The sequence below is a fragment of the Antrostomus carolinensis genome, unplaced genomic scaffold (genome assembly GCF_000700745.2).
Source record: "Antrostomus carolinensis isolate BGI_N321 unplaced genomic scaffold, ASM70074v2 scaffold7057, whole genome shotgun sequence".
In the NCBI taxonomy this organism is placed as follows: domain Eukaryota; kingdom Metazoa; phylum Chordata; class Aves; order Caprimulgiformes; family Caprimulgidae; genus Antrostomus; species Antrostomus carolinensis.
In genome coordinates, this window is record NW_010325262.1 from 1 (window position 1) to 18,264 (window position 18,264).

Here is an 18,264-nt window from a genome sequence, read left to right on the forward strand (position 1 = left end):
GGGGGGACTTCGTGCCAGGCTTTCGGGGGGGTTTGCTCGGGGTAGCTGCGGTGGGAGGCAGAGGTGTGTGACAGCCTTGAGCTGTCCCTGTTACAGCGTGCATTGAAATACACGCTCCTCCCGTGTCCCTACATATTCTTATGTGTCCGAGTTCATTTGCATTCAGTTAATAGCACCTTTGATTCTTAGAAGTTATTTTTTAAAACCTCTTAAAGCGGTCACAACATTGATAACACTTTCTTGTCTGGAATTTATTTGGTTGCTGTTGTTATGTAAGTAACATAAGTAAGTTCTATTGTAATAATACAGTTGCAGTTGTCACTTTTACTTACTAGTTTTGATTTGTGATATGTGCAGTATAATTTTGTCACATAAAAAGTTGCTAAAATCTGATTTGGAAAGCAGTTAATAGATCATGTGTTGCTCATAGCTCTGCAGAAATCTTATGTGTGCTTATTTCTGCATGAATGTAACTCAGCAAGTTCTCTCTGAAAAGGAGACACCTTTTTTATTTAACATTTTTATTTAACATAGCAAAGTTATTTTGAAATTTCTGACTTCTTGAAGATCTGTGTCATGCCATTATGTAGGTTTTTTAGAAACCACTAAAATAAAACTTTTATGTTTTAAAAAACATTATTTATTTAAATAAAACATTATAAAATATTATTTATAAAATAATATAAACCCAATAATTTTCTTTTTGAGAGCTTAGGCAGAACCATAGTACAAAGCTGTCATTATTTGAGTACATCGCTTCATAACTACACCAGTAAAAAATGAGTTAGATGGTTATGATTAATATATTTAATTAAATAAATAATTTTAATAAAATAGAACATTAATATTTTAAAAATGAGTTTTTGATGGCTAGAACTTGACCAAACAATGATGGGCCATGTGGGCCTGGAGCAACTCCAGTGCCATCAGCAGAATTAGATCTTTTGGAATTGAGTCTACATGTGCCCCTGCGTAACTACATCCAGGATTGTGGCTGGAGAGCCTGATTTGTGCCTTTTGCTGTGTTCCTGGTGAAGGGAACTTGATCCCTCTGCTACAGCTGGTTCTAGTCACTAGAACAATCCATGAGGAGTATTGTTGGCTTTCTGTAAATAAAAGCACTCCTGAAGATGCCGCTGTGGGTTTGATAGCACCTGCCAGGTGGGGAATCTGGGGAACCTTCCCTCTTTCTGTAGGTAGTAACACAGAGATCCAGGCAAGCAAGGTGCAGTACTCAGGGTTTTACTGCATATTGCTCTTTCTTCATTGCAGACAAAAGGGTGAAAGTAAATAGGTGAGGGTAATGGGTGAGTTGAGTGGTTAGAATGTCATAGTCACGTGTTAATAAGATGCTTGAAGGTGCACAGGGGTCTTGTCACTGATAAGTAAAAAATAATTGCACCAGAAAACTGAAGTGTATGTTTCAGTGAGATCCTGTTGCAGAAGTTCTGTGCTCTCATTTTTTCAGGACCCACTTTTTTGTAAGAATCAGTGGACACGTGGGATTGTGGCACGGGCAGAGATATTAAGGAGTGCTGCTTTATTTGTTAAACCTGTTCTGTGTGAATAGTCCTAGAATACAAATTATTTCAATTTAGTCCTCTTGGTAGACCCTTGCACTCCAACATCAATTTTTAGAGCAGAGTAAGAATTCATAGCATAGTTTGCAATATTGATGATATAAAATGAAGAGGAAAATACCTTTCCTAGAGCAACAGTGATGCTAAGTGGAGCCTGTGGCTTGCAAAACTGTAGGCCAGGTATCTCAGAAAAATACAGGGATTGTATTTCAGTACCAGCTTCTCACACACTTTTTGGATACAAAATGTTTATAACACTTATATGTAAATATATAATGGGAAGGAGACGTAAAGCACTGCGCCCATGTATTACATAGTACATACATGGGTGAGTAATTTCTTGCAAATGTATTCTAGTCCCATTGACTAATTTATTGTGTGGTCAGCTCAATGTTAGTAATGTCCTCATTCCAGAGTTATATCTTGTTAATGGGTATAATTCTGCACATTAATTCTGCACATTTCATACCTTCTCTGTATATAATTCTGCACCTCTAGTGTAGATTTATCTTCTCTGAGCAACATTTTTCTTTTGCTGGTAAGGCATGAAATGGTTGGATTTTTCCATTGAGACACATGGCAAAATGTCTGTAAAGCTGCATCTACAGTAACTTTTCCACAGCATAAACAAACTGAGGAGGTGAGGGAAGAGACCTTTTCTGAGCCTCAGTTTGCATAATGGCGCTGATAGGAGTTTCTGGTTTAAACCAGGACTAAAACAGAAATAATTTTATATGTGACAGTTGCGTTTGTGTTTGTATCAAGAACAGGATTTGGGCCTCATGTAGTTCTTGTGTTTGTTTGGGTTTTTTTAATAGAATGCTCTTTTTTTCTAGATAATAACAGTGGTCCATGTACTGTCTACTTTTAATTTCAGGTGGTGGAAAAATAAGAAACAAAATGAAACCTTTCCAAAGCGTCCATCTTTTTAAGAGCCTGCTTGCCAGTTGCTACTGTCACGGTCAACTTCACAGCTGTCTTCTCCCTCCTGTTGCAAAGAAGATGGGTTATGTGGTGGGACTGCACAGCTGTGGATTTTGGAGGCCAAAATCTTTACTGGACATGGCTAGATTCACTCTGTCTTTTAATAGTTGGCATAGGAAAAAACATCAGGATTCTTTAACACTGTGGAAGCATGAGGCTGTGCAGAAGTACCTGGAGACTCTAAGCAAGGAATACCAGCAGGTTAGTCATCTGTTAAATGCTGACTCAATAAATGACTTCGAGCAAAGAACCCTGAGGAGGAGATGTGCCGATCTGTCCCCCATTGCAGCTGCATTTCAAGAAATCAAAGAGGCTGAAAGGGAGGTTCAGGAGTTAGAAGCTATGTGCAGAGGTAAGGAGAGCACATCTACTTACTTGTTTCAAAACAGTAGTTTTGCTTGGAATAAACTTCATTGACCAGGAAAGCTTTTAAATTAGTTCAGCCAGCTCTGGAACCCTCTCTGGTCCCACCTGCTCCTGGGAGCTTGCGTGCTGCTCGGGCTTTCTGCACCCAGCCACATCCCTCCATTTTCATCTCAGCTCACTTCAGTCTGAGGTCTAAATACAGCCAACTCGGGAGAGTATAGAATCATAGAATCATAGAATAGATTGGGTTGGAAAAGACCTCCAAGATCATCAAGTCCAACCCCTGATCCAACTCCAATTACTATATCATGGCACTAAGGGCCACGTCCAATCTCTTTTTAAAAACCTCCAGGGATGGTGAATCCACCACCTCTCTGGGCAGGCCGTTCCAGTGCCTGATTACCCTTTCTGTAAAGAATTTCTTCCTAACATCTAACCTGGATCATCTGGGATGTCAGGGCTATCTGTCTAGCAGAAATAGTTTGGAAAAGTTTATTTTAAGGTTGTTTTTTGATAAAACCAAGAACAGTGTGAACTGAAAGAAAAAAATTTAGTGAGGCTAATACAGTTGATAGATGCAGACTTCACCTGTGTTATTTAAAATGGGATTCTGTCTATCCAGTTCCTTGATACTTCCTGAAAAACTACATGAACTTTCATTAGGCCCTGAATTGTCAGCTTCCAATTAAAATGGCAAAAGCTAACATTTTTTTAAAAAGATTTGAGGAGTCCTTCAAGGAATAAAAATTGATGGTGATCAAAGAAGCTGCTGCTTTTCAATACTCTACAGCAGAAGTTGAGGTAAAAAAAGAATTAAAAATTGTCACTATTTTTTGTACTGTTCAGGAATAAGAAAGTACACAGGGAGTGAAATAATTTACAAAATAAGTAACATTTTGAGGAAAAAAACCTAACATTGTTAGAAGTGTGAGGAGGTGCACACAGTAGGAAAGAAAAAATGTCATCCATTCTGCTACACTGATGGATATTAAGCTAAGAGAGAGAAACATTGGCCTGGAGAGAATGGGGCTTACGTTAAAGAAGTGAAGCTAGAGAAAAAGAAAGGACAGGAGAAAAGGGGTAACCAGCAGTGTAAATGGAGGAGGATGAAAGTTCTTGGTCTTTTTCGGAGAGAGAACCAAGGGTTGTTGATAAAACAATAAAAGCCATATTGAAATAAAGCTGGTAAAAATATTAACTTGTTTAGAAAGGTAGAAAATATTTGTATTCTTTAATTTTAGAAATAAATAGTGCTTTTGGAAAAAATGGTGTTTATTGAATGTTTTAATTGCCAACCCTCTCAAGTTCCCTTCACTGGAGAAAAAGGAAAAGGAGTGAAGGTGAGGAGGGACAAAAATTTAATGCTGAAAAAGAAATATTCTTGGAAGAATTAGGAAGTATTAAGAAAACACTGGAAAATTCATACTTCAACTTAAAAAGGCCATTTTTGTATCAGTTAAATATAACAAAGAGTTTTTCTAATTGCATAAATTATGATGTGGATAAATGGGGTAATTTCTAGTTGAAAGAAAGGAAAAGAAGATAATGAAAGAAAATTACAGCCAAGAAGTTAATGAAATGGAGCCTAGTTGTACTGTTTATCATGTGGCCAAGTTAAAACAGAGATGTTCCCTTCATCTGACTGCTCTGTTTTCTGTTTAGCTCCCTAACTCCCCCTCTTCTCTGTAGTACCCGAGTTCCTCACAATTGCTATGGGATTTTATATTTGCAACACTCAGTGAAGCAGAAAAATATTAATTCCCAGTTTGCCCCTGGTGAGCTGAATCACAGGGTAGATTAAGAGAATTCTTAAAGGTCAGGTTTGCAGGGAGATAGGAGTGGGACACCAGTCCTTTGAACCTCGAGCTCATTGGTCACCACCAGACCATGCTTTCATCTCTGCTGACAGTAGTTAATGTGGTACTGTTAATCTGACTAGTCAACAGTGATGCTTTTTGGACCAGCTCAAAGCCTTTGATTCAGTACAAGCTTTGGGTTGGAGTTGTGACATACTGATATGGAGACGTATACAATCCTTGCCTTATGTACAGGGGATGCCATGTGCAAGTGTTGATTGGACATCTTTTATTTAAGGAAAAAAAGAGCATAAATTAGAAACTGTGGTACGGAGGCACTGCTGCTGTCCTTGCCCAGTACACAAAGCTGCTTCAACATGCCATTTAGTTCGTAAGACTCGCTGCTGAGGCCACCAGTAAATGTGTGTGTGTGTGTGTGTGTGTGTGTGAGCGCTGCTGTGAGTGAGAACCAGGCTGCAGGTGTGTGTGTGTGTGTGTGTGTGAGCTGTTGTGAGTGAGAACTAGGCTCCAGATGCCCAGAGGTGGGGAGCTTGTGGTCGATGCACCTGCCTTTGAGACACCTGATTCCTGCCACAGAATCCAGAGCTCAGGCACAGTCATGCATGGCGAGGAGATGCCTTCAGCTACGGAGTGTCTGGTTTTGCCCTGCATCTGAGGCAAACCTGTGGTGCCCATGCTGGCCAGAACGCATGAGACTTTCCCCTCTTTGTTGCTTCCTTCCCTCACTCTCACTTCCAGCTGTTCAAAGCTGTCTTCTCCCATTCCCTCATTTGTACTGGTAATTGTCTGGTTGTAAATGAAATCTGGTTCAGTGTGGCATGGTAAAATACATGCATTTATTTAACCAGACCTGTTTTTTTCTTTCAGTGAGTTGGATTGATTTACTTTATGATAAGATGAGTGACAGAGCCACTTGTCAGCTAGTAGAACAGTGGGAAGAAAGATGAAAAGGAGAGGGTGCTCCCTGTTTTTGGAGTAGCAGGTTTTCCAACTTGACTCCAACTGCCTTCCAGGTTTCTACTTAGTGTTAATTTAATGCTAACTGTTCAGCTCCAAAACTGAACACAGTACTCCAGATTGTGGTCTCATGTGCTGAAGAGAGGGGAAGGGAATCTCCTTAAGCAAAGCAAAGAGTCAAAGTGAAGTCTCCCACATCCTGATGACTTGCATGCATAACTTCCACATCTCATCTCAGTGATCTCTTGAATAGCAGGAAACTGAAGGCTAGAAACACAGAATCACAGAATCACAGAATGTTAGGGATTGGAAGGGACCTCAAAAGATCATCCAGTCCAATCCCCCTGCCAGAGCAGGAACCTAAATGAGATCACACAGGAAGGCATCCAGGCGGGTCTTGAATGTCTCCAGAGAAGGAGACTCCACAACCTCCCTGGGCAGCCTGTTCCAGTGCTCTGTCACACTCACTGTAAAGAAGTTTCTTCTCAAGTTTAAGTGGAACCTCCTGTGTTCCTCATTATTGTCATCATAACATTGTTTGTAGTGCTTACCTTAATGAGCTGCCTGCAAATTGTTGAATATATGAGTGTTTCTGGACAAGTCTAGGAAGAAAAAAATGTATTGCATGAAAAATTGTAATAAGGGAAACTGAGGCATTTTTTGACATCACCGTCAGTGTAACTGAGATTGGGTAACTGTCAATGGGACTGGCATCTATTTGATGCAGACTTGGAGCCATAAGGTAGAGATTGAGCAGTAAGATGTCCACTACTCATTCCAGCACACCTGAAAAATATGATCTTTTAGTCAGCAATATGCATCCTGGCTTGGGCTGCTCTTATTTGATATTTCATGTTGGCAAAATGCAACTGCAAGCTCGTGTGTGCTGCAGGGCATGTCTTTGGTCAACTGTACTACAGTTTGCTCTAAGCTGGGCAAGACTGGCTAACATCTGTTCCTGTTGTTGGAATTTAGAGCTAGACAGCAGAGATGAGAAACAACTTCTAGAGCTTGCCTTAGAAGAGAAGGAAACCCTGGATAAAAAAACCAACACGTTGTGCAGAAAGGTGAGCCTGAGGTAAAATTATGCGGCTTTGTAAATAAAGTTGTCAGAAAAATGTTCCTTTGTGATCTTAGCAATAGATTCTGACAGTTGCATTTAATGAAACAGAAGGCCAGCTTCTCTATTCTCCCTGAAAAGAAGTGGCAACATTAATTATTAGTAAACTTCTTACTGACAATTGTCTCTTAGAAGCTTATTATTTTAGTCATTTTTGCTTGTTGGCTTGTCAGTCTGCAGGTGCTGAAGAGGATTGCAAAAGTGGTGAGGCTGGGCTATTGAGACCTGACATGACATCCTAGTAACTGTTTGTGGCAGCGGAGCACGTGCTTGTGAAAGATTTCTGATTGGAACTTGCAGTCTCTCATTTTCTCTTCAGCTGACAGCAGCCCATGAGTGGGGAAATTAATTATAAGCAGAGAAGCTGAAATAATTCAGGGGAGAGTTCTATGTTTGGGCTCATTTCTATGTTCAGGTTGAGATAATATGAAATGGGACTTTCTGAAAAATAAGATGAATGTAAAGATTGGGTGTGTTACAGTTAATAACTCTGTGTTCATAGGCAGTTGGGGCTGGAGTGAGTGACCTGCCACCTGATTTTCAGGATCAGATTTTCAGCTGGCTTTTCTGTGGATGCACCAGCATATCCCATTTCCACTCTGACTGCACTGAGCTGCAATGGCTATTGGACAGTTTTTAGCCCTGCTTACTAGTTTGTGTGTGCTCAAGCTGTGGCAGTTGTGAAGGCTGGCTGTAAATTTGACTAAGAGGAGATACAGAGTCATGAAGGAGATAATAATATTCTTTTTTTTTTTTTTTTCTTTTCAGCTTTTCCAGCTTCTAGTGCCAAAGGAAAAATATGATAGAAGTCCTGTCATATTAGAAGTGACAGCTGGCAGAACAACTGGAGGTCAGCTAAGTCCCCACAGTAAAGATTACTTCAAACTTCCATCCAACTTCATTAAACCTCTTATAGGTTATTCTTAATGCCTTTTTGTACTTTAGTGGTATAAAGTAATTCTTTATAAAGACGACTATCAATCTAATGACTGTGGTTAGAGTTGCAGCTGAATCTGAAAACTGATGGCTGTCATTTTGTGAACTGCTATTTATGTTGTAGTGCCTTTATATTTTTAGGAGACATCTGCCAACAGTTCACTAAAGAAATGTTTGAGATGTACCAGAACTATGCAGACTATAAAGGTTGGAACTTTGACATTGTGAACTATACGCCAGCTGAGATAGGTACAGTAGTTCTTCAGACATTCCACCAAGACAATGAAATTAAAAGCTGTGTTTCTGTGCTATATTTGTCACACATTATTTGTCTCTCTAGGTGGGTTGCATCATGCCGCTGCTCATATTTCGGGAGATGATGTCTACAGGCATCTGAAATATGAAGGAGGGACTCATCGAGTCCAGCGAATCCCAGAGACAGGCCTGTCATCGAGAATGCAGCGTATTCACACTGGGACAATGTCAGTTATTGTCCTCCCTCAGCCAGAGGAGGTAAGCTCACTGCTGATGAGGGTGGGAAGGCTCACCTTATCCTTACTCACCCATTTTTGGCATTGGAGTAGGTGTTATTTAAAACCGTGTTACTGTCACTTTCTTGAGATTTTATTGATAGCCAAATGCTTTGTGCAAGTCCCAGCAAGTGAACCACAAGTTCTCTGACTCTGGAAGGCAATAGTCCTTGGCTCTGTACCTCACATGTTTAAATGGGTCACCAGAAGCACCTTTGCAGAGATTTGCTATTTCCTGAGATGGCATATAAATCAGTGATCGTTTCAATGTGTATTCCAGCCCCAACACTCAGGAAGCTGCCTGCTATGAGTAAGCCCATTTTGAATTATGTCATGTATTAAGACAGGGAATATATCCAAGAAAATATTCAGTGTTGCATAGTAATGTGATTCTGCAGGTCCTTTTGATTTTTTTTTTTTGTTTCATTTAAATTGTTGGTGTCCTTCTCTGTTAAATCAAGGACAGTCTGCTTTGAATTTGAATGAGTGAGTGTGTTGGCTAGTCTTTCTGAGATCTCAGTGATACCAGCAGTTCTCACTTCAACCAGCAATTCACACACAAAAGAAATAAAACCAGATCTTACAGGCTTTCCCTGCACTTTCTCCTGCTTCCTTGTAATGCTTTCATTGCAACATCGGTCAGATCTGAATGTTCCTTTCCCATCCACTGAGCTCAAACTGTGGTCCAGGTCATCACAGACTCATATTTCCAATGCTGCAATCCTTACTTGGATCTGGATACACCCAGTTTTTCCTCAGCTGGATGTTTTTAAGCACTGTTGCAGGAATCACTCGAGCTTGACTCACAAACAGGATCCTTGCACTGCTGTTTACAAGCAGTTTTTTATTATTTGCTTATTTCTTAGTCTCCTTGACAAAGCTAGTGGTTCTACAAATAGTTGATGATTTTGTTTTGTTTCACACACACACACACACACACAGCTACCTTGTTTCATGAAGGACCTGGAGTAAGAGTTTGAAAAAATAAGTGAAATATTTAAAGCATTGCTTGCTTTGCAGAGATATTTGACATTGCATTTTTTAGAAGTATAACAGTTATAGCTGTTACTCAGGAACAGTTGTAAAGGAGCAATTTTTTGATAAATGATTTTTTTTGCACCAAGTATCCTTGAAAATATTTTTTATCATCGAAATATTTTTAGAACGTGCAGGGAGATCTTGTAGCGGCCTTACAATACCTGAAGGGGCCTACAAGAAAGCTGGGGAAGGACCTTTCATAAGGGCAGTTAATGACAAAACAAGGGGAAATGGGTTTAAACTGAAAGAGGGGAGGTTTAGATTAGATATTAGGAAGAAGTTCTTCACTGTGAGGGTGGTCAGACACTGGCACAGGTTGCCCAAGGAAGTTGTGGATGCCCCCTCCCTGGAAGTGTTTAAGGCCAGGCTGGATGAGGCTTTGAGCAACCTGGTCTAGTGGAAGGTGTCCCTGCTGATGGCAGGGGGGTTGGAACTGGATGGTCTTTAAGGTCCCTTCCAACCCAAACCATTCTGTGATTCTATGAAAGTAGTAATTTTCTTTGATTTTAGGTGGATGTTAAAGTGGATCCCAAAGATTTGCGTATAGACACGTTCAGGGCCAAAGGAGCAGGAGGGCAACATGTTAACAAAACTGATAGTGCTGTGAGAATTGTACACCTTCCCACAGGTAAGTCTGGCTGTATTTTGTACTTCTAATCACCCTGAATGTGTATCCTGAAGAGAAAGCTTGTGATCCTGCAAGTTGTCTCTTAGAGTGAGTTTGCAGGGTTGGGCCTTATACCAAACAAAGGAAGTAGCCCCTTCTTGTTCTGCCCCTCTCCTAGCCAGGCAGCGTGTGAGAAAAGGGATACATACCGGTGGCACAGTGGTCAGCATGTTGCTGTTATGCCAGTTTTGTCTTCAGAGGGAGTGTTTAATGAATATACTGTCTTTGAAGGATGAAAGAACAAATAGAGGTTGACAGGGATGGGATGGAAGGTGTAAATAATTTGTGCTGTGTGGCCTGTGCCTTCAGGGATAATGGCCATTGGCAACCGAGGATGTGCTTTGCTTAGCTGGAACCTGTGTAGTTACAAGACTGAGAAGAAAGGAGATTTTTCTGAGTCAGAAAAGATTCAAGATTTTCTTTCAGTACTTAGATAGTGCTATTGTATGTCGAATAGGAAGGAACAAGTATGTGGATGGGAAGGTGGTGTGTGTACTGGACCACTCTCTGTCCTTCACAGGATTTGTTTTTATTGAAATTCAGTAGGCTTCTATCTGTCCAGATGCAGAATCTCTTTAGGCACAGGAAATTCCAGTAGTGACCTGAAAACAGCTGTTTCCTATATGCCTTTTTATTTCAGAAATCAAATGAGAAGTAAAAATAAGTACTAAATTTCTTTTAATGACCTTTATTTTACTTTATTTCATTATTCATAATTAAGTTCAAGACTCTCCAGTATTGTTTAGACACCCTTCTCTACTAGAATAATGAATTTTACAGTCTCCAAGAGCTTATCTAGATTGAGGCTTTAAAAACTTGTGTTACAGTGTTTTAAACATTTTTCTGTAGTCTGTGCAAATTACATTTTTAACATGTGATAGCTAGTTGGAGTGAACCCGTTTACTGGAGGCCATGTCAGATACTCATTTGTATAATGAAATTTTAAAGGATCCTGGACTTGTCTGTAGCCCTGAACAAAGCCCCTGGTGCAGCTGCAAAGAGTTTAAAAACACACTAACAGTTCTGACCAGTGTGTTAAAATGACTTTTCATCCTCCAGCTGAAAGGCCCTGCGAACCAGCACTCTAGAAAGTTTCATTTGCCTAATGGGTTAGAATTAATTTAGCTTGTTTGTTCTTTGTTATAATGGGCTTTTGATACGAGCTCTCTTGAATCCCTCTGTAAAGGACTGGCAGTCGAGTGCCAGCAGGAGCGATCACAGCAGATGAACAAGGAGATAGCTCTGCGGACGCTGAGAGCTAAGCTGTACCAGCAGATCATTGAAAAACAACTAAGTCAAGAGCAGAGTGCCAGAAAACTGCAGGTGAGAGCATGAGATTGCTGAAATTTGGAGGGGGTGCTGATGTTGTAGAGTTGCTTCTGGTCTTTTTGAGTGTCAGTGACAGAGCAAGCGAGCGTGTGTGTCTAACCAGATGTGCTTACAAGGAGAATCTTGTATTTTAAAATGGTGAGTCTGTTACATTCACTTATCCCAGTTCAGCACTGGTGTAGACTTCTCAGGCCATGAAAAAGAGACATCAACTGTAGCTGGAAAGAAAAAGGTCAAAAACCTGTAGCTGAAATTGCCGAAAAGGCAATGCTCAATATCATGTACTGAATCCTCCTATTAGGAACAGTTATTTTCCGTGAAAACTAGGATCAGAAGTTCTCAAAGTTGTAGTTTAACCTGTTTCTAAATGAGAGTATTTGTAAGATCTTACAGAGCTTTTGAAAGAAACAAGTATGTAAACAATCCTGTCACTTTGCAGTTAGGTAGCAGTTTATTTGATACGGTTTAGAATCACAGAATCATTTTGGTTGGAAAAGACTTTTAAGATCAAGTCCAAGTGTTAACCTAACACTGCCAAGTCCACCTCTAAACCATGTCCCTAAGCACCACATCTACACCTCTTTTAAATACCTCCAGGGATGATGACTCCACTACTTCCCTGGGCAGCCTGTTCCCGTGCTTGACAACCATATCCCATAAAAGAGTTACCTCAAATTATGCTTCCAAGTGTACTTTTCTCTTGAAATATGCTATCATTCTTTTCACAGTTTGACTATTTTCATAAGGGCAGTTAATGATAAAACAAGGGATAATAGCTTTAAACTGAAAGAGGGTAGGTTTAGATTAGATATTAGGAAGAAGTTCTTCACTGTGAGGGTGGTCAGACACTGGTACAGGTTGCCCAAGGAAGTTGTGGATGCCCCCTCCCTGGAAGTGTTTAAGGCCAGGCTGGATGAGGCTTTGAGCAACCTGGTCTAGTGGAAGGTGTCCCTGCTGATGGCAGGGGGATTGGAACTAGATGATCTTTAAGGCCCCTTCCAATCCAAACCATTCTATGATTCATTCTATTTTGCCATTTATAGTGCAACCTTCAACAGTGATGAACAGGAATAAAAATACTTCAGAATTACAGAATTATTCAGTACTCCAGAGTTTCCAGTTTAGCTATTTAATCCCTAATTTCAGGTTCCATTTAAATGTATTGTTCCTGCAGATTATTGTTAACTCAGTCATTGTAAGTGGCAAGCCATTTATCTTTTGTTATTAATTTTAGCTTGTGTGTTTATATGAGTACTACAGAAAATCAGGCAAAAGTAAATTACCTTTCCTAATCATAGAATCATAGAATGGTTTGGGTTGGAAGGGACCTTGAAGATCATCTCATTCCAACCCCCCCGCCATCAGCAGGGGCACCTTCCACTAGAATGGCTCTAAACTGAAAGAGGGCAGGTTTAGATTAGATATTAGGAAGAAGTTTTTCACTGTGAGGGTGGTCAGACACTGGCACAGGTTGCCCAGAGAAGCTGTGGATGCCCCCTCCCTGGAAGTGTTTAAGGCCAGGCTGGATGATGCTGTTTCAGAATGTATTCAATAAATTCCTTCTTTTGAAATATACACGTGAGTGCAGGTGAAATTTTCAGAAAAGCCCATTGAAGCAGACACCCATTTCTCTAAGCAGTTTTTAGCATTTAGTTCTCCATTTTAATAAAGCATTTAACCACATAGCAGTGAATGTTACCTTTGGCTTTCTGTTTTAACACTTTTAGCATTGCTTGCACTCTCGCACTTTACCACTAGAGGATACCCTCCAGAGTCTCCATTTACTCCTCTTTCAGCGCTTTTTTCTGGCAGATGAACGTTAGTGGAAGTGCTTTGCCACACATCGAGACTCAGCTGCTTCTGTTACTAATGGTGCCTACTCTTGTTACCTTTTGTGGGAGCCACTACCTCCCAAAAAAAAAGAAAAACACACATATTTGAACCAGGAACACGTGTGGACACGTCTCTTGCCTTACATGACTTTTGAGTTACGTAATCTTCCAGCTACAGAGCTGGGACAGAAATGTACTGGAGGATGTAAAAACTTGGTCTGTGGTACAAAATCTCCAGTAATACAGTTTAGTAGTGCCACAGTATTTTTTAAAAACCTCCATATCTGCTAAGTCAGTGAGCACTGGGTTTGTAGGTGACACAGGCTGATACATTAAAGCTTATTCCAGGTGTGCTGGTTTAGAGGAGTAGTTTGTTTATTTATTTATTTTTAAACACAATATAACAGAATTTGGTTTTTTGCTGCTTTGCTACAGTTGGGAACAAGAGCCCAGGCAGAGAGAATTCGTACTTACAACTTCACCCAGGACAGAGTCACTGACCACAGGATCTCATACGATTCACGCAATATCAAGGTAATGGTTGCTTATGAGAGTTTTTAGAGTTAGATTTTTAGGTCTACCATCAGAAGAAAAAAAATTAGCTTAGTGAGAACAATTTAATATATCTGAGGAAATCAGGCAGCCAGTTGTGCTCTGACAGAAGGCTGTAGATTTAGAAAGCTTGAACTTTCTTTTCTGCCTTGTTGTAGGACAGTGTTAAAGATGAGTGGCACAGGATATAACTCGCTGCCCTGCTTCTCTGGTTTTCTCCTACTCTATGAGTGAAAAATGATCAAGCATGTAGTCCTCATTAGTGAACTCTGAGTTTCTTGGCCAAACTGGACAAGTGAAATTTGAGGTTCTTGAAGCATAGTACAGCCAGAAGAAAAACCTGACGAGGACTTTTTTTAGTTAAGCCAAGTCTTTCCTCTACCCTTTAATGCTGGAGTGAAGAAAAACTTTTCTTTATGTTTGCCTTGCGTGCCGTGGTTAAAAGAAACTGAATCTGAATGCTTTAAGATTACCTGATTTTTTATTTCTGAGTGAATCTCTACGTATGGCTTGAATCTTATTTATTTATTGGGGTTTTTTGCAGGAAAATGGATTTTTTTGTATTAAATTTATGGAAAATGTTTTGAATTTTAGGACAAATTTATGGTGACACTTCAATATTTTGGCTTAGGTATCCAGTTTAAGAGCTATTGCATGAGAAGGAACACTTTCAAACTGTACCCACTGATGTCCTAGGTAACTTCAGAGAACACAGGGCACGCTGAATATGGAATGGTACATGTTTGTGGAGTGGTGAATAGCTACACAAATACCATGCTGGAGGAGAACAGAAAGAAGTTCCATGGCTGTATAAAAATGACTTTTGTTAGTCAAGCCTTTAAGTTACTTAGTACTGGGGAACTTATTGTTCTTGAGTGAAACTGGAACCACAAACTGCCTAACAAAAGTTAGTTAAGGTTTGCTTGCAAAACAAATTAGTTCTTGGCACGAACAACTGTATTTGAATTAGATCCTTCAATCCCTGGTTGTTCCTGCTAGGAGGTTTTCATGGAAACACGTGGGTGACATGAAAGCACGGCAGGAAGGCACCGGGAGCTCCTTTTGTTGCTGCCGGAATCAATGTGCTTTTCACGGGCAGCCGGCAGCGGTGCCGCCGCTGTGCACCGCGCCCTGCTGCTCACACACGGGGAGCTGCAGGGGCGAGCGGGGGGATGCGCTGAGACAAGACTCCAGGCACAGAGCGATCCAGGAGCTCCTCCTCCTCCGAGTAGCCAGTGTTTCGGAGTAATACTGATGCACGGGCAGTAACGCTTCTGTCTGTTGTTGTTTTTCTCATAGGAAATTCTGAGCGGGAAAGAAGCACTGGATAAGTTAATCAACAGACTGCTGGAGTTTGCAGAGATAGAGGCTGTCACCGAATACCTAGGAAATTTGCAGGCTTTAGAAGGAGGAGGCTGCTGAGGAGCTTGGGTAGAGTTAAAGAAGAAATGTTATGTTCAGTAGCAGAATAAAATGGATGCATTTATTAGATGACAGACTGATGAAAATCTGTGCCTGTTTTTTGCTGTGTGATACTACTCTTCTTTATATTTCGGTGCAAATGGGTTGAATTTATTTCAGCAGCCCTAGCAGAAAAGAACAATGTTGGAGTGCTGTGTGGACATACTTCTGTCTTGGCAGCATGGCTTTGGTAAGCTGGTCCTTCTCTTGACCATACTGCAGCTAGAAAGATACAGAATCATGGTGATAGAGCAGAAGAATTACCACATAGTGCAAGTTTTGTTTTGGGGGTGGGAGTTGTTCCTTTCCAGGTGAAAGAACCTAAGCTCCCCAAACATAGTGTAGATTCTGGCCTCATGAATGCTCCTTATTTTTATCCATGGATCGGGTGAGCTTCCTAAACCTGGTCTCTTAAAAATAACCCTGTACTACGATGCTGTATTTTTTTAGAGTGGATGTACAAAAGCAAGGGGAGTGACCTCAGGCAAAGGGCCAGAATCTGAAGAGAGAAGCCTGTCAGCTTTCTTCGGTCTGTTCCTGGGTCAGCTTAGGGTGGGTCTGGAGCACACCTTGCCATGGAGCGTACAGGTACATGTTCTAGTTTCAGATTCATTTTGTGAGATTCCGGAAGGAGTTTAGCAGGGGTAACAGGCAGCTCCCTGCTTCATGGCAGAGAAAATGAGTTCATAGTGTAGGTACATTTTAGAAAATCAGGTAGCTCTGGAATTCAGCTTCTGCTTTGATGTCGTTGGGAATGTGTGCCTGTCCCTGGGGCCAGTGCAGGTATCTGTAGAGCACATCCGGCTTCAGCAGCTTTAGCACCCAGTGTCTGCTGGCAGGCTCTCGTGCACAGGCGGGCAGCAGTCGTACGCAGCGATCCGGGACTGCCCACGCGTGTAACGTGGCACAAAAATGTGCGAGTGCTCTGCTGAACGGGCTTCACTTGCTAGATCCTGGTGTTCCCTTTTTATCCTGCTCTTCCCAGGTTAGGTGTAAAGCTGCTCTGCACAGTCTTTTGCATGTGAAGAATCAATTCTTTGTTATGATTTCAGTTGTGGCTGGTTTACATTTACACATTTATTTTGTAATAATGAATGATACAGGACTGGGAAAATGTCAGTTATTTTAAGCAAAATTATTTCAATACTAATTTCTTCTAAATGGTGTAGTTTGTACTACTGTATATATAAAAAACAACAGTCTTAACTTTATTCAGCTGTATTAACAAAGACAGAATTTGACCAGGAAGAAAGTAGGGAAACCATGCTCAGTTTCTCAACTCTGGAATTATTTTTCAGTTCTTCTGTGTGTTTGTACATTCCTCTCAGCAAGCTTCGTTTGGCAATTTTTGACTTGCTTCCAACACCTGAATTACAAAAGCTTCTTTAAAAAAAAAAAATAAAAAAAATAATTGTAGCTCTGTAAGTCAATCAGGAAACATGTTACCATGTGAGTTAGAGTCATTTGCACACTTGGACTTTGGCTCCTTGCAGTAAGCAGTTCAGAAAAAAAAAGACCTTCAGGAAGATACACAACTCAGCTTGTACTTGTGCAGCACTGACACACTGGCAATAGCTAATGTGATCAGCTGTAACAGGAGAGTATCCAGATAACGTCCTTATCCATTTCCCATGCTCATTTCATGATGCAAACCAATTTATTTTATTAATTATATATCTTAAACAATCTTACAAACTTCATACAAAGTACACCTTAGAAATAATCAGACTGTTACTTCTAGGCTTAGTTAATACCTCTGAAGTTCTTTACTATGAAAAATTATTGAGACACTTTTAAAAAATGAGCCTCACTTATGTTACTGGAAGAAAGATGGTCACGTTTTGACTGCGGGACCTTATGGATATTTGCAGCAAAGTTAATTAATTTTCTGTAGTCCTTCTTTGTTGTTGATGGATTTGTGCAGAGTGATGTGAACAGGGAAAGCAGATGGCAGCTCCCCTTTGATTTTAGATGTCCCCAGCGCGGGCATTGAAATTTAGCAGTGAAATCCCTCCTCTCAGCCTGGTCCAGCGCATTCTGAAGGATCTTTGTCTTACTAAAGTCACCCTGCAATTGCTCATACCTGTGTGTGAAAGCAAGACAGGGCTATGCCCAGTTGTGACTGGGAATGTGACACAGGGCAGACCCCCTTCCACTATAGGTCATTGCCTGCAGTGCTCTGATTTACTAAAACCAGATAATTTGTTTCTCCTCATTGACAAAACATTATTTTAAGCTGTTTTCTCCTAGCTTAGTTACAAAATACTATTTGTAGCCATGTTTCATTCCAAGTTCTTCCAACCCAGTCTTTCTGTGGGATGTGAGAGCTGACAGACTGTGATGCAGTTTGGCTGTGGGCTGGCACTCGTCCTGGAGGGAGGGATGTGAGGGTCTAACAGGGATGTGGGGGTCTAACGACCCATCTCCGAGGCATGTTTGGGATGGAACACTGTGAACTTGGGCTTTTCAGTTCCTACAAGCAACCGTTTTTCAGCAGTGAAACCACTAGCAGGAAAAATTACAGTAAAGCACGGGGGGTGGGGGAGGCAGCCAAGCCCCTCAGGACAGCACAAGTGGTCGTGGGAGAGCAGAGTAAGAGCAGGTTCTTCTGGTCGGAACAGCTTTCTCCTGCAGCTTCCTATCTCATTGTCAAATAGCGTTACAAGAAACAGAGCAAGGTAGCACCTGTCTGCCTGGCTTCCCCGCCCGATCACCCACGTGTGTGACTCCCACTTTATCCATGGATGTTACGTTGCAGCTGGTGCAAGGCACCAACTTCCCTCCCCAGCTCCCGTTGCCTGATGTGCAGCGTTAGTTCCCGGGTCTCTTTCATTTCCCTGTCGAGGTCTCGAGCAGCAGCACCTCACCCAGCAAAGAAGGCAGCCAGATAAAGCTGAGCCTGGACGTAGCCCTTTTTGTGGCAGTGGGATGCTCTCCCTCTGCCTAAGAACAGCCCTCGTACTTTACCTTGATTACTTTCATGTACTCATCAACAGAGCGCACAAGGGAACGTCTCAGAAACACTGGAACTGCACATGAGTTTATTCACTGGAAGCAGCAAGCTGCTTGTTCTCATGTAGCTAAAAGGAAGAACC

At 41.1% G+C, this 18,264-nt stretch overlaps 1 protein-coding gene across 1 annotated transcript; it reads left to right on the forward strand.

The window, feature by feature from the left end:
- The first annotated feature begins 2,432 nt into the window (after positions 1-2,432).
- On the forward strand, positions 2,433-15,130 carry MTRF1 (mitochondrial translation release factor 1). The gene is made up of 9 exons (XM_010171141.2): positions 2,433-2,916; positions 6,680-6,771; positions 7,593-7,674; positions 7,902-8,009; positions 8,101-8,273; positions 9,839-9,956; positions 11,182-11,318; positions 13,592-13,690; positions 15,008-15,130. Exons 1-9 carry the CDS (start codon positions 2,433-2,435, stop codon positions 15,128-15,130), a joined length of 1,416 nt encoding a protein of 471 aa, XP_010169443.2.
- The last annotated feature ends 3,134 nt before the right edge of the window (positions 15,131-18,264 follow it).

Excerpts from the sequence above, each read along its gene's own strand:
- MTRF1 (XM_010171141.2), top strand. The coding sequence starts at position 2,433 with ATGTACTGTCTACTTTTAATTTCAGGTGGTGGAAAAATAAGAAACAAA. Across the intron at positions 2,917-6,679 it reads GTTAGAAGCTATGTGCAGAG|AGCTAGACAGCAGAGATGAG; the intron begins GTAAGGAGAGCA and ends GTTGGAATTTAG. Across the intron at positions 6,772-7,592 it reads CCAACACGTTGTGCAGAAAG|CTTTTCCAGCTTCTAGTGCC; the intron begins GTGAGCCTGAGG and ends TTTTCTTTTCAG.